Raw genomic sequence first — 15,123 nt, forward strand, 5'->3', positions numbered from 1 at the left:
ACTAAAGAAATACCACTCTTTAGTTGCATTTACTTTTATAATAAAATTAGTGAAGAAAGGAATTTCACCCATATGTTACTCACCATATAACCAAATGTATTATTTTGTGTCCCATGCAGCGGTGTTCCTGGATTTTCACATGCCGTGTGTGAAGGTTCTAAATCAAAGAAAATAATTATTTCATGTTGCTATTTTAATTTTCAAAATCAAACTTTCCACTGCAAACCCACAATGCGCTTCAAATTTTGTCAATTATACCCTTGCCTCATGCACTACTTCTCTCCTTTCCTAAAGGCAGTGACTCGTGATGCGGTATTGTTTTTCAGGCCCTGGAAACATCCTACAACTGATATGCTGAATTTAATTGTAGGGCTGCCAGAGTGGTACAAAGCTAAGTATAACTTACTCAGCATAGGCCAGCCATTGATATCAGATCATCCTGGTCTTAATAGCTCAGTAAGCTATTGGGAGCAGAAATCTTCATGCACCCTTGTTCAGCCCAACCCCCAGAGTCAGCCCAAAATTGGGCCCCGGACCTCATTAACATTTTAGCTGCTGGGGCCTATCAGGGTCGCATGCTTTGCCAGCAGCAGCCCAAAAGTAAGTCCCGGGAGGGGGGTTTTAGAGAACGCTATGGGAGACGAGCACTCCTGCTACTCATGGCTCCACATGAATTTAATTTATTTTTAAAACTTAGCGGCCACAGTGGCCGCTGAAGAATTCTGAGTGAGGCAGGCCCGGCACCTGCTCTACACATCGTAAACAAATATTCCAGAGAGGTCCTTCAACTGGACTTAGACTCTAATCAACATATGCCGCCCGGAACAAAATAAATTAACCAACAATTTTAGCAGCGGCCCGAACGCATGCACAGATTTGGTGTGGACCATAACACTGCTAAATATATTGACACTGCGCCCGTTTTACGCCCAAAAAACAGGCCCAGATGAATTTAATCTAACTACAAATCTTCAATGTTGCATCTCAATTTACACCTATGACAAAAAAATTATTTAAGTATAATTCTGATTAAAATGTAACATTTATATTTAGATTTGTAATGAATTAATCAAAGCTGAATTATCGTCTATATAGTATAGTGTGAACTCGTTTTTCCCAGTACCTATGCAGCGAGGTTGTGAGCCACTCCAAGTCCCATCAGCCTGGCACATCCTAGTGCTTGAACCCACCAGGATCAAAGGGGAGTTGCAGCTAAATGAAACCTCAGATTGGTAGATGAAGCTCTTTCCCTCTCTTCTTCCTTGCGCCGGCACCCCAGGGTCCCCACAAAATTTTGCTGTGAAAAGGACAAGGAGTAAAAGATTATCCATTAATTAAAAGTTGACTTTATTAAGTGACAGTATTTTATCAGATGCAATTTTGTCAGTGAATACTTTGGAGAGGGACATCTTTTTGTTTGAAATTTTGAGATTGATCCAAGTTCAAACAGTGCCAAGGTGCACATTCTATTCAAATTCACTAAAATCTATTTGAATTCACCCATGTGTACTTGATTTTTCATATATCAAGTTAGTTCATGTTGGTTTGATCAGAATCAATAACCCTAATGTAAAGTAATAATAGGATGCTTCATTACTTTCAGTACTATGAAAGTAACTTGAAGAACCAGAACATATCTGTGAAGATTATGGGCCAAATCTTGCTGGAAAAATAACAGCGTGTTAACAAATCATGACGTTATTAATGCACAAATAAGCTAACAAGTTCAGGGTATTAACAAATATGGCCTGAGTTGCAAATCTCAAGAACTTGATGTTGAATTTACTCTGCTCCGCCGCTTGCTTTGCACAAACGGCATCTCTCCCTTAGCCTCCCTATTATTTTTAAGAACTTGCTGGATATGCACACTCATTGCCCATTAAACTCACCACAGAAAGGTAGGGCTGCAACTTAATAGCGTAAATACCTTTTTCACGATGTGATAATTGTTAACGCAATGCCAATCAATCTCTCTGGCCCAGAAAGGGAACAATTTAAACTGTTGCGTCTCATTCCTGCATGTAGTAAATTGTTATTGGAGATTTTTAAAAATTCACATTTAATTTTTTTTCTTACTTTTCCTTTCTGTGTCTTTTTTCTCTTTCTTTCGCTTTTTATTTTGCTTTCTGTACCTGATTTGACTTTAATTCACCCTCCTTCACCATCATTCTTCTGTTTCTTTCTCAATCCTTCAATCTCATTGGCTAAAGTGATAGACTGTTGGTCCCGTCATTCACTAAGATTCCAGATGCCCCGTTGCCCTTACTGCGCCATTATCAGCTCGCACTTCCAGCAATTTGCGGTGGAAAAAATTTCAAACTGGAGGATGCAGGAAAGAGTCTAACTAATGGATCAGGCCGTGAGATGTCCTGCTCCAGCAAGATTTGGCCCGATAGATTTCATCATTTATTGCAGATTTTAAAATATAACAAGTTCACAATATAACTGCAGATGAGCACAGACATTTAGCTCATCTGAATATATCCATTCAGATAGATCTCTTAACATTCTCCCTATTGTGGCAACCAATTGTTTATTTTAAAGAATACCAGGACTTTCACCTCCACTACACTTCCTGGAAGTCTATTTGTTGATGATCCTTTGTAGTTAGAAAAATTTCCAATATCAGGCCTAAAATTACCTTTTACTAGCTTGAACTTATACTTCCTAGTTCTACTCTTGTAGTTTAATAAATCACCTCTTCTCTGTCTGAAAAATCCAAGTTTCTTCAGTATTTTTTCTGGGTTTCCCGACCTCAATCCAGACCACCTGCTCCCTCCCTGCCGCCAAGTAACAATCCAGCCGTAGGAATCAGCTTCATTGCCCTTCTCCACACTACCTCCAGCACTTGAACAATTATTTTGTTTCTCGATGATCAGAACAGGACATAGTGTTCAAAGGGAGGTCTGACCAGAGCACTATGAAGTTTGGTCACTTCTTCCTTTGACTGATTCAGCTATGTAATGCAACATTATATTGGTTTCCTTGACTGCTGCCCTGCATTGGTTGGATGTGTTCAGTGTCAAGCCTACCAAAACTCCTAGGTCGCTTTCAGCTTCATCCATAGCACCATTCATGGCATATGCACGTTGTCTATTTCTCCTTCCTATATGTAGAAGTTTACATTGCCTGCATTAAATTTCAGCTGACATGGTTCTGCCCAATACATATCATGTCCATCTCATTCTGTTATTTTTGAGCTGATTCTACTGATGTATCATCTGAAAATTTGACCACTTTGCATTGAGTTTCTGAATTTAGGTCACTAAGTCCCAGCTCTGATTCCTGAGGAATCTTGTTCTGTACTACATTCCACCCGAGATAACTCCTCTAATATGTACTAATTGTTTTCAACCCTTCAGTCAGTTTCTTATTCATTCCCTACAGCTTTGAGTTTAATTAATACTGCTTTGTGTGGAACTTTATCAGAAGCCTTTTGGAAACCTAGTTAAATCACAGCGTAAGGTTTACATACAGTGCATTTTGATTGTCAATTTCTTAAAGAATTTGTGGCAATTGGTGAGACAGGCTCTTCCCTTTCTGAATCCTGTTGTTAACTAGATTACCATTGTACAGATGATCATTAACTTTACTCATGATAATCAATTCTATTATTTTGCATGGAATAGAAGTAAGACTAATGGATTTGCCTGTGCCTGTGTGTCCGTTTTCCCATTCTTTTGGAATATTGGCACCACTGTACGAAAGACTAGTATTTAGAGATTCTTAGTAGATGGGAATCATATATGTATAAATTCAAGTGTAGCCATTGACCAACTAATCTTACCCATGATTCCCTATGTGTATGGAAATGTTAAAGACTGTTCGAATGTAGCCGCGAGGACAGTCAAAAGCAGTTTTGACTAAGCTCAGATAACAAACTGTTAAATAACATATTATAATGCTAAGTAGGAATTAGAGTTTGCTTAACAAAACTAATTGCAAAGATATTTGAATGATAATTAGTATAAGGAACATAAAATGAGAGAGATCATGAGAGTTAAGGTATCCTTCTAGTAGATTAAAGTGAGATAGTCTCCATCAATAAAAATATTTGAACAATAAGGGAGTGATGGGTTACAGGGAGCGGGCAGGGAAATGGAGCTGAGCCCAAGATCAGATCAGCCATGCTCTCATTAAATGGCGGAGCAGGCTCGAGGAGCCAAATGGCCTACTCCTGCTCCTATTTCTTATGTTCTTATGTACTAGTGAAACAGCGCTGACATGGGCTGGGCCCTTGGTATAGAAAGGACTTGTACTGCTTGAAGCTAGAAATAAGAGAGATAAGGTAAATTCCAATGAGGTGAAAAACGTATAAACAAGATAACGATGAACAGGGTAGAGTTGTTGGAAAATTACTGAGCCAGGAGGGGCCAAGATGCTACCCTTAGAACCAATTAAAAAAAAGGTGATTTTGTTAAAGACCATATATGGACACTGGCCAAATGAACTTTTGATAAGAAAAGGGTTAAAGCATCAATACTCAAAGAACAACTTCACACAGACCTACTGCAAGGACAAAGGAACAGACTGAAGACACGTCACCTGCGTCTGAGAGGTTCCAGAGACCAAGTGCTGAGAGTTACCCATTGAACTATCATCTGTTGTTAAGTATATTACATTGTAAGCTTAATAAATCTTGATCTATTGCTCAAACATACTTGATGCTGCCTATTTGTGTCTTTTCCAAGAACTCTGAGGAATCATTAAGATCCTACACCACATTAACCTGTTTTCTATCTACTAGTACTACACCAGTGTCCATTGACTTCCTATTAATGAGTGCCAGTGCCTTACAAATCTCCTCCGTAGTCTCTCACAGGACTATGGAATAATTACCATCTACCCCATGGGATTTATTTGTTTTGAACTCATTTAATCCGTTTAGGAATTCCATCTCTTTTATAATGAGGTCACTGGTTTTACTTTCCAGATCATCTTAAATGTTGTCATTCTGTGGTCGCAATCCCCCAGGCAGTCACTTTCTTATAAATGAAGCAATATTTTGACTATGATAAATATTATGAAATAAAGTAATATATCATGTGATGTTTTATACTTTTAAGTAAAAGCGTCATGCCTGATTATCATGTAAATTACATTTTGAAGCAAGGACAATCTCTTAATCAGTAAGTAGGCTTATTTGGAATAAGATCTGTACGAATATGTATCTAGCAGAAGACATTTTTAATTACACATAAATATCAATTTAACTGAACGTATATTAGGAATGTTTCCTAAAAATAGAACAATGTAGTTCAATGCAAGAATTCACTAAGTTTCTGAGCATTTCCAAAAAACTGGATTATGCATTGAAGAAAATTGATGCTACAAGTCCTTTAATGCAAGCTGCTGTCTAAGAATTTATGTCATCACGAGAATGGCAGCATATGGACAACTGCTTTGCTTTGTCTAAACAATCGATTCATATTGCAAATATATAGAAGTAGAAAATAAAATACCTTGCCAAACTACTGAGGAAAATGTTTGGTACTTAGAAGTGAGTACATTTCTCACCATCATCGCCTTGTTTTCCTTTGATACTTTAATAACCATAATATTGGAATAAAATATTTGATCAACAAATATACTAACAGATTATTATGTGCAACCTTCATCATCCTCCTGATAATCTCATGGTCTACTTACGCAAACACTGAGGCACTTCTCCCTTCCATGTTCCATTTCCCACACAGCTGAGAATTGCGGGAAAGGACAACTCATATCCCGGAGAACAGCTGTAGCTGATGCTTGATCCCCAATCAAAGTTTGTTCCTTCCATTTTCCCATTTGAAATCTGTGGTGGAGCTAAGCATGCCACAGCTGCAATAACAGTGAATTGCATTAGACACATGTTAAGTTCTTCACATATGTCATTACATTTAAAATCTACATTGGCTTTATCTTGCCAATGGAACTGAATATCTTCATGTAAATGTTTTATTTGGAAATGCATCTCATGAGCACTCAATTATATCAATTTACAAACATGCCACAGGTAGCTAACACTGTGGATAAAATAGCAGAACACTTATTCTAGTTATCTTGTGTCTGAAGTATTTGCTTTCCATGACTGTAATGCCTAGCTAAATGATATTATTGTTGAGATCAATTCATTATTAGTTCACAACTCTTCAACGTAATATACCTACCTACCTATTATGGAAATTTACATATGCACTTTCATTGTTTCATCATTGGAGTTCATTACATTTGACAATTGCACTGTGTTAACAAATCATATTAAAAATAACCAGTGCATTTTCATCTAAAACTCAGTATTGATTAAATCAAATAATTGCTGCCTCTGGCATAATATTGTTACCTTTACATAATGGCATCGAGCCACTCCATGTGCCATTGCTATTGCAGGAACGAACCCTGGAGCCCTTAGAGCCCATTGTGTACCCTGGCTGGCACATATACGTGACATTTTGTCCAACTGTAAAATCATCCCCCAATCTCATCCCATTCGCTGATACCCCAGGATCTCCACAGGTGATTACTATGAAAGACCAGATTTGACACCATAATTTAGATGTGGTGTGAAAGGAAGAGAATTGAAACACTGAAACAAATACAAATACATTAGTTTATCACACCATTTGTCACCACTGAAGAGAATTGTGTACTTAATGAGCTAATGTACTCACAAAGACAGCAAAACTAAACTGAGGGAATCTCATTTAGATTTGTGAAGGCTCAATGCAAACTTTTAAACTGATTATAACAACAACTTGTATTTATATAGTGCCTTTAATGTAGTAAAACGACCCAATAATCATAATCATAATCAACTTTATTGTCATTGTTAGTGCACAAGTGCAGTACAATGAAATGTAGGCTTGCGGCTCCCGAGAGTGTACATTTAGATTAAGACATTTAGACATTCAACATACATTTGGCTTGTAATACATTAACATAAACATAACCATAATAAAGTGCATTGGCAGATGTGCAGGCTTTAGAGTTTATTTGTGGCGCTGCACAGGAGTATTTTAAGACAAAAAATGTGACACCGATCCACATAAGGATAAATTAGGGCAGGTGACCAAAAGCTTGGTCAAAGCGGTAGGTTTTAAGGAGCGTCTTAAAGGAGGAAAGTGAGGTAGCGAGACAGACAGGTTTTGGCAGGGAATTCCAGAGCTTAGGGCCTAGGCAACAGAAGGCACAACCACCAAGAGGGCAGAATTAGAGGAGCGCAGATATCTCGGGGGGTTGTGGGGCTGAAGGACATTACAGAGATAGGAAGGGGGAGGCCATGGAGGGATTTGAAAACAAGGATGAGAATTTTGAAATCGAGGCGCTGCTTAACCGGGAGCCAATGTAGGTCAGCGAGCACAGGGGTGATGGGCAAATGGGACGGTGCAATTAGGCACATTTATTGATATTTGATATACTTCTGAAAAGCTTAGCTAGCCTTATGTAAAATATGAATTTAGCTTTCAGTTTTACTGTAAATCGCAATGAAATATTGGCAAAATAAATACATATCCATTGTATTAAAAAAAAGTCAGCTGTGACTTTGTGCTTTCAGATTTGTCCAACATATCTCATCAACAGCACTGTCGATCAATGAAGTCAAAGTTATGACACAGGTTTACCTGATCTCTGAGCTTTCCAATTGGCCCAACATTGTTTATTGACATTGTTGAAAGAGGCCCAATCAAGCAGGATGGGAAATCTTTGATTAAACTCAAAGAAGCAGTCACATATGCTTATTATTGGGGTCAGTGGCATGTTAAAATGAAGTTACTGCTTAAAGTGTACATTCATGTCTGAACTTTCTGAGCTGCCTCAGACCTCAGATATCTAAACATAGAAACATAGAAGATAGGAGCAGGAGTAGGCCTTTCGGCCCCTCGAGCCTGCTCCGCCATTCAATGTGATCATGGCTGATCATCCAAATTCAGTACCCTGTCCCTGCCTTTTCCCCATATCCCTTGATCCCTTTAGCCTCAAGAAATATATCCAACTCTTTCTTGAATATATTTAATGAACTAGCCTCCACCGCCCTCTGTGGCAGAGAATTCCACAGGTTCACCACTCTCTGGGTGAAGAAATTCCTCCTCATTTCAGTCCTAAATGGCTTACCCCTTATCCTTAGACTATGACCCCTGGTTCTGGACTCCCCGGCCATCAGAAACATCCTTCCTGCATCTAGTCTGTCCAGACCTGACAGAATTTTATAGGTTGCGATGAGATCCCCTCTCAATCTTCTAAACTCCAGTGAGCATAAGCCCAGTCGACTTCACAAAGGACACTCAGGTCTCAACTATTTCCTTTTACTCAAAAGTGCTAATTCTAACAGTTATTGACTTACTTGTACAATTGGGTACATTGCCTGACCATGTACTGTTAACTGTGCACCGTCTTGTAGCTGAACCAGAGAGTAAGTATCCTTCTAGACACGAATATGTTACAGAATTGGAGTATGATGTTCCATCAAAGCGATGCACTTTCCCATTAGCCGGTGTCCCAGGGTTGCCACAACTGACAGCTGTAAATATTGGTTGAAAGCATACAGGGAAAGTTAGAATTTGGAGATCAATTCTTTCATTGTTAGTGTCAACTGCTTTAACCTTAATTTCATTAATAATAAATAAATGTTGGTCTATAATTAGAGAATATGTTGAATCTAATTCTAGTTTCAGTCTTCACCTTTACTCTCCCAAAGCGCCTTCATTAAAATGCTGAAAATCCCCCAAAGGTGAAATTAGGTTGAACAATATGGGTCATTAGCAAAGGTGAAGCAAGTTTTATCCTTGGTTATCTAGCTGCTGAATAGTCTAAGTTGCATAACTGAATAGTAATATCCACAGTATTTAGAATGCTGGTATAAAAGCTGTTTACATTCAGAACGCTGCAAAAATGTTAGTATTGTTTTCTCAGTTACAATGTCTGCATTTTACATTACATTTTGGAGATGATTTAAAAAAAAATCAAACTTCATAACATTTTAAAGTCCCAAATAGCTACAAAACTAATGGTTTAAATCTAACTTATCTCTGACATTGTGACAGATCATATTGTTTAAGTAAAATTCCCAAGGAGACTTTCAATATCATCAAGTACACTGCCCTCACATGACTGCTGAGGTGTTGAGCACAGTTCATCTTTACAAATGCCTCACTAAAATAAAGACATTTAGCAAAAAATTCAAATATATGTTATAAATTTGTGATATAAATCAAATATTTTACACATAATTATGGAATACCATTTTAACCTCCTTTGCAAGGAAGATTTTCTAATGCACTTCTGTATTTGAAAGTTATATCATCTTTCTCAGTCATGGTCAAAAGTATTCCACAGCTAACTGCTGACCATCCACTAAGTCATAAACAACTCTTTACACTAACACTGTATGCAGCATCCTGAAGCATGTTATATCATTTGTTTTGCTAAAACAATTGGCTACATAGATAGCGTTTAAAATTACCCATTACATTTTCAATTTTACAACGCATGTACATTTCTGCATTATTTAATGTCTGAACTATACCTATTTTAGTTCTTTTGAATATTATTCCAGTTTCTGATTTAAATTATCAGCTTAATTATGTAATAATTCATCACATGACTACTGGAAACTAACTGGGTGAACAATATCCTCAACCAGTCAGCTTGACTGAGATTAAATTTAAGTTGTTAAAATTTATATTATGTCAAATTGGATGGAACTATGGATAGTACGGCAGAGGAATTATGCAGCAAAATCTTTTAATGAAAAAACAGACAAAGAAAGCAAGTGGAGAAGTGGCAATATAGATAAAAGAAGACACTGCAGCAATAGAAGGAAATGATATAACTGCTTTGGCTGATGCAGCTGAGACATTGTAATCTGAGGTCAACAACAGTAAAGGAAAGAAGATATGTGTTCATGGTTTTTATAACCTTCTTGACAGCAGGACAATTAGTGAGTGAAATCTCTCTGCAGATCAAGGTGGCCTGTAAAAAGAGGGAAGAAAACAAACCTCTGAGGATTTCAATTGTACAGCTATTAACTGGGAAAAAGCAGAGAGAAACCTAACGTGCAAGTTTTTAGAGAAGGCACAGGTTGCCTCCCTCACTCAGTTCATCAAAAAACTAAGGCAGTGAGCGGCTATACTAGATCTAACCTTCAGTGCTGATCCAGTATATAGGTAAAAATAGGAAACAGGTTCTCAGAAGAGGTACTATTAAAGGAAAGAACAAACGATTTGGACTGAAATATATTTGATGGTCACAGAGAGATTGTAGGTGTAGATGATTCTTTACTCAGGAAAGTGGATAACCATGAGTGTTGCAAAGAGAAATCCTACAGCATGGTGTACCTGGGGCCAGAGAGGTACGTACTGAGGAGAGGTTAGAAGGGATATTGAAGAGGATAGTAGGGCACAGTGGTGCAAGTCCACATAGAGATGAATGAAAGGGAGAAATAATATAGGGCCTCAAAAGTCCCATAAATTAGGAATGCCTCTAAACTCAAAAATAGGGGATACAAATGTTCTCCAGTACACTTGCAGTATTTGGGAAAGTGGGGAAGCTTACCAATAAAACTGAGGTTGTAATTGAATGTTAGAAGCATTAGAAATAAGATGCCAGAACTGGGGGCTATTGTGGCAGTAGGGAGCTAAGTTCAGAGGATGGAAATTAATTCAACATTCGTGAGTATAGTGTTCAGAAAAGACGGGGTGGACAGAAAAAAAGAGATGGTGTGGCCATTTATGTCAGGGACACCTGTGAGATAAATTTAATTGATCCTGTTAGAGGGGAACAAGTTATAAAATGAACCATTCTGGTGAGACATCTCAAATAAGAAAAAAATCCAAGCTTACACTAAGGGTATACTACAGATTTTCAGGTCAGTGTAAGGAGGACTATTTGCTCTACAAAGAGATAGGAAGGGTACGTGAGAACAGGAACGTTATTCTAATGGGCGACTTCAATCAACCCAAAATAAACTGAGAAAACCTAAGTGGTTTAGAGTCAGAGTTCGGTAAATGTAATGCTTCATGACCAAGTGCGTCAAGGAAGTCAGAGGAAGCAGAGCTCATCTTTACCTGGTGTTTGTTAATCCATGCAATGTACAGGAAATGGAAGTTGTAGCACCCATAGGGGACATTGATCACAGAATGATCAAGTTCAGCATGATCTAGGAGTCAGTTATACATAAGACTAAGAGGTCAGCAGGCCCCGAAGGAATCCTGTGGGGCTCGTTAACTTCCATGTCTAAATTTCCGACATGTGCTTCTGGTGGGCGAAACACACAGTGGAGCATGAATTTGTAAAATATACCATTGAGAGATGTGATGGAAAGCTAACAAAGGAATATTAGGTGAAAATACATTGAAAAACTCTACAAATACATCAAAGGAAATGAAATAAATTGTACAAAATATCAGATAGGCTGAACAATAAATTAGAAAGTGCCAGAAATACATAGTGCTGATTTATCAGCATCTGAAATGAGAAAAGGTATTTTATGATAGTTTTAGGTGTGTATCTTTCATTAATGCTGCCTGGCCTGCTGTGTATTTCCAGCATTTTCTGTTTTTATTTCAGAATTCCAGCATTTGCAGCTTTTCCTTTTCACTGAACAACAAATTAAAGGTTCTCAGGCAAAGATTAAGGGCTAAATTAACATCTGTTGTGTGTTAATCATGGAACAAGGATTTTAATTTGAACAATCTAATAATGTCATAAAATATTTAACAATTCAGTTCACAAAACTTCAAATCAGCTTGCACCAAATAGTCTGTCAGCAGGATTTTCCTTACACTCGCAGATAGCCAAAGATGGATGGCTATACCCAATCTTACTGGGTAACAGTGAAAGAACCATAGGAAAGCTTTCCTCCATTTGCTATTTGGAGCAAAATTGGTAATGATTATTCATGATTTTACTGAAAACAGCACATGGAGAAAGGCTAGCCCCTTTGCAAACCCTAACAGAGTTTTAAAACTATATTCTGATTAAGTGATAGTACTGTACTCAGATTGAAATGGATATGATTTAAGTCAGTTTTAGTTTCCATGACGATTCCTGCAGTGTGAGCATTCAGAGGAAGGAACAAAAAATTTAACAGGAGAAGCTGATAGAGGAGCATTTAACAATTTTAAATGATGTTGCTGATAACTAGGTAAAAACAGGCAGAGCGCCCGTTTTTCAGGCACTAAACGGCTTACTATGATCCCTCCATATTGGACAAGGCAGGTGAACTGGCGGCAGAAGCATAGGCCGTGAACATTTTAAGTGCAGAATAATTTATTTAAATTAGGGTTCTGCACGACTTGCCGGGCCCGTTTCCGATTTTCGAGCACCCTGGAGCTTCACTCGCAACATGCTGAACTTGTGCCACTAACTGGTCGAAAGGCCCCCATACTTATCTGAATGTGGAGCCGGGAGGAGCAGGAGCAATACTTCCGACCCCACATTAAAAAAACATGGGCCGCTCCCTCCCCCCGCTTACTGATTGCTCTCCTCCGGCCAACGATCGCCTCCCTGTCAGCCCGAGGCCCGATCGTCCACCCACTGGCCTGAGACCCGATTGCTCCCCCAACCGAGAGGTTCAAGTGCCCACCCTTCCTCATTTATCTGAGGGCTGCTGCAATGTCAGCAGCGACCTGATCTTCAGTGACGATTCTCCAGCAGCTCTGAGCAGTTCCATTGAAATGAGGCCTGAGGCCCAATATTGGGGGCGCCCAGGCCTCACCATTCAGGCACAGGGATTGTCCAGGAATGGCCACACCCAAATTTTTCAGCCTTTATCTATTGGTCAGCAGAGATACTGGCCATCTAATAATTATAAAATTGATTCTATAATGTTCTGATGTATGTGTGTTTTCCGGTTAATATTACAGATAAAAATAGTGGTCCCGATTTTCCCCGAGCCGTTGGGCAGGGTTTCAGGCGTGTGGGGGGAGAAAATCCCGAATTTGGGGGTCCTGACACCATCCCGCCCAAAACCCCGCCCCACGCAACTTTCAGGGGCGGCGGGTACCTGCCCCGCACTGGGACCCGCCGAAACCAGGCGGGAAGGGATTAGTGCCAATTAACTGCCTGTTAACAGGTAGTTAACAGGCAGTTTTTAGCCTAATCCCTATTTTGAGGGGTTTCGTGTGGGATTCCTGACGGCTCCAAACCACGCCAGGTTGAGCAGGCGGGCCGTCGGGTTGAAGGAGTTGGAGGGGTCGCGATGTCGGTGCTCAGGTGAGTGATGGGTGCATGAGTGCAAAGGTAAGTGTGTTTGGTGTGTCTAAAGTGTGTAAAGAACTTTTACTCACCTGTACTTCCCTTAACAGCCTTTCTTCCTGTAGCCGTCGGGAGCCCATCACTCAGCCGGAACTTAAAGCTGAACGGCTGCGATCTGTGAAAAGTGACAGCCTTCAGCTTTGAGTACCGGTAAGAGTTCTAACTGAGTCTGTGCAGAAGGACTCATGTTAGAACTCAAACTGTCAGTGTTTCACAGCTTCAAACAGCTGTGAAGCACTGATATTTCATCTGTTAAGAACTCTTGACAGATGAAATTGCAGTCTGTGACGTCACCTGTTGCCGGGTGGCCCTTAGTTGGCCTGCTGAGCCCGCTGGGCGGGCTTAACAAGGTCAATCAAGGGAAAATCGCACGGTTTGGCCAGATGTCGATGTAGGCGGGTCAAAAACCCAAAAGTTGAAGTCCCGCCTTCTTCCCGACAGGTTTGGGAAAATCTACCCCAGTGTGTCTTCAAAACAACATTTAGGGCTAGAAATTTATTATAGCCCAGGAATGGGCAGTATCATTAGAAAAGTTGGAGAATTAGTGGCAGGCACTAATGCTTTAGACTGCACACAAAATTCACGCTCACTGCTCAAAGAAATGATTGGAATTCAAGTCTTTAAGCCCAAGCTCATTGGCGTTACACTCAAAGGGTCGACCAATATCAGGTGCAGTCTAATCGCAAGTCATGATTGCCACAGGCTTTTTTCACTACTTAAAGGGGAAGCTCTTTGATGCTGCAGAACCTCATTCTCAGCCTTGCTGGCTGTGCAGCTGCCTCATCAAGCAAAAGCAGAACAAGAAGAAGGAGCTGGAGGACTGAACCAAGTGTACTCATGGCAGATCCGCGCCCCAGAGAGAGAGCCCGCAGCTTCTGTGATGAAACATTAAAGGTGTTGGCTTTCACTGTGCAGAGACGTAGGGTGGTGCTCTACCCAGCAAGTGGCAGTACACCCTCACCACAAGTCTTCCACGCCATGTGGAGGGAGGTAGCGCAGCACGTCTCAGGCAGCACTGTGGTCCCCAGGACCCCCGTAATGTGCAGAAAGAAATTTATCAACCTCACTCGGGTGATTCAACAAATGCTGCATACCACCATCTGAACCACAGTCTTCACACACCTCCCAAAGCACCACACCCCCAGCACTCACCCACCAACAATCTCTACCTAGCAACACTCAACACCCACATCTCACACCTTGCACACAATGTGGGCACTTCACCCAAACACATTGCTCCACACTCACTCACACACTTTCCTTTCTCTTGCAGGCTAAGGTGGCTCACAACAGGAGGGTGCAGGAGCGCACAGGCGGAGGACAAGCCAACACCCAACCACTGCGCTGGAAAATAGAGTGCTGCAGATTATTGGGCGCCAGGCGGTGGGCGCCATGGCCTTGGGGACAACAACGTTATGTTTATCCCTACTCCTTCTCACATCCCACTTCCCCCTCACCCCACAAGCGTTTTGCATTTTCCAGCTAATCATGCTGTATGCATGCATTTCTCCCTTCCTGCCCACCTCCCCTCACCTTAACCCAACTCTTGTGGGTTTATGCTTTCAGATCATCAGCAAGCTCCTGAGCAGCTTGTCCCTGAGGACACCGTAGAGAGCGAGGCAGGAGAAGAGGAAGAGGAAGAACACACGGCGTCACTGCATATCCCACCTGCAGGCACCAGCTCAAATATTGGCATTACGCGTTCTTTAGAGACTAGTATAGTAACGGGATCTGCACAGGGTGAGGCACTGGGGATGAGTGCGCTGCAGCAAGGCCAGGAGAAAGGATAGCTTGGGGGCCAGCTCCCTGGATGGCGAGTTCTGCTGCACAGGACTCAGATGAGGACCTCGATGAGGGGCCTTTAGATGAAGGGTGATGGGCATGCAC

At 40.5% G+C, this 15,123-nt stretch overlaps 1 protein-coding gene across 1 annotated transcript in view; it reads right to left on the reverse strand.

The window, feature by feature from the left end:
- csmd3b (CUB and Sushi multiple domains 3b) overlaps positions 1-15,123 on the reverse strand; it is a 1,929,854-nt gene that overhangs the window by 63,275 nt on the left and 1,851,456 nt on the right. The window contains exons 56-60 of the mRNA XM_085993978.1: positions 8,324-8,500; positions 6,326-6,505; positions 5,650-5,823; positions 1,124-1,297; positions 84-157 (exon numbers count right to left, since the gene is read on the reverse strand). Coding sequence (XP_085850104.1) covers positions 84-157; positions 1,124-1,297; positions 5,650-5,823; positions 6,326-6,505; positions 8,324-8,500 — 779 coding nt within the window. The remainder of the gene's footprint in view (positions 1-83; positions 158-1,123; positions 1,298-5,649; positions 5,824-6,325; positions 6,506-8,323; positions 8,501-15,123) is intronic.

Source organism: Somniosus microcephalus, chromosome 7 (genome assembly GCF_052327205.1).
Source record: "Somniosus microcephalus isolate GS21.2 chromosome 7, FLI_Smic_1.0, whole genome shotgun sequence".
NCBI lineage: Eukaryota > Metazoa > Chordata > Chondrichthyes > Squaliformes > Somniosidae > Somniosus > Somniosus microcephalus.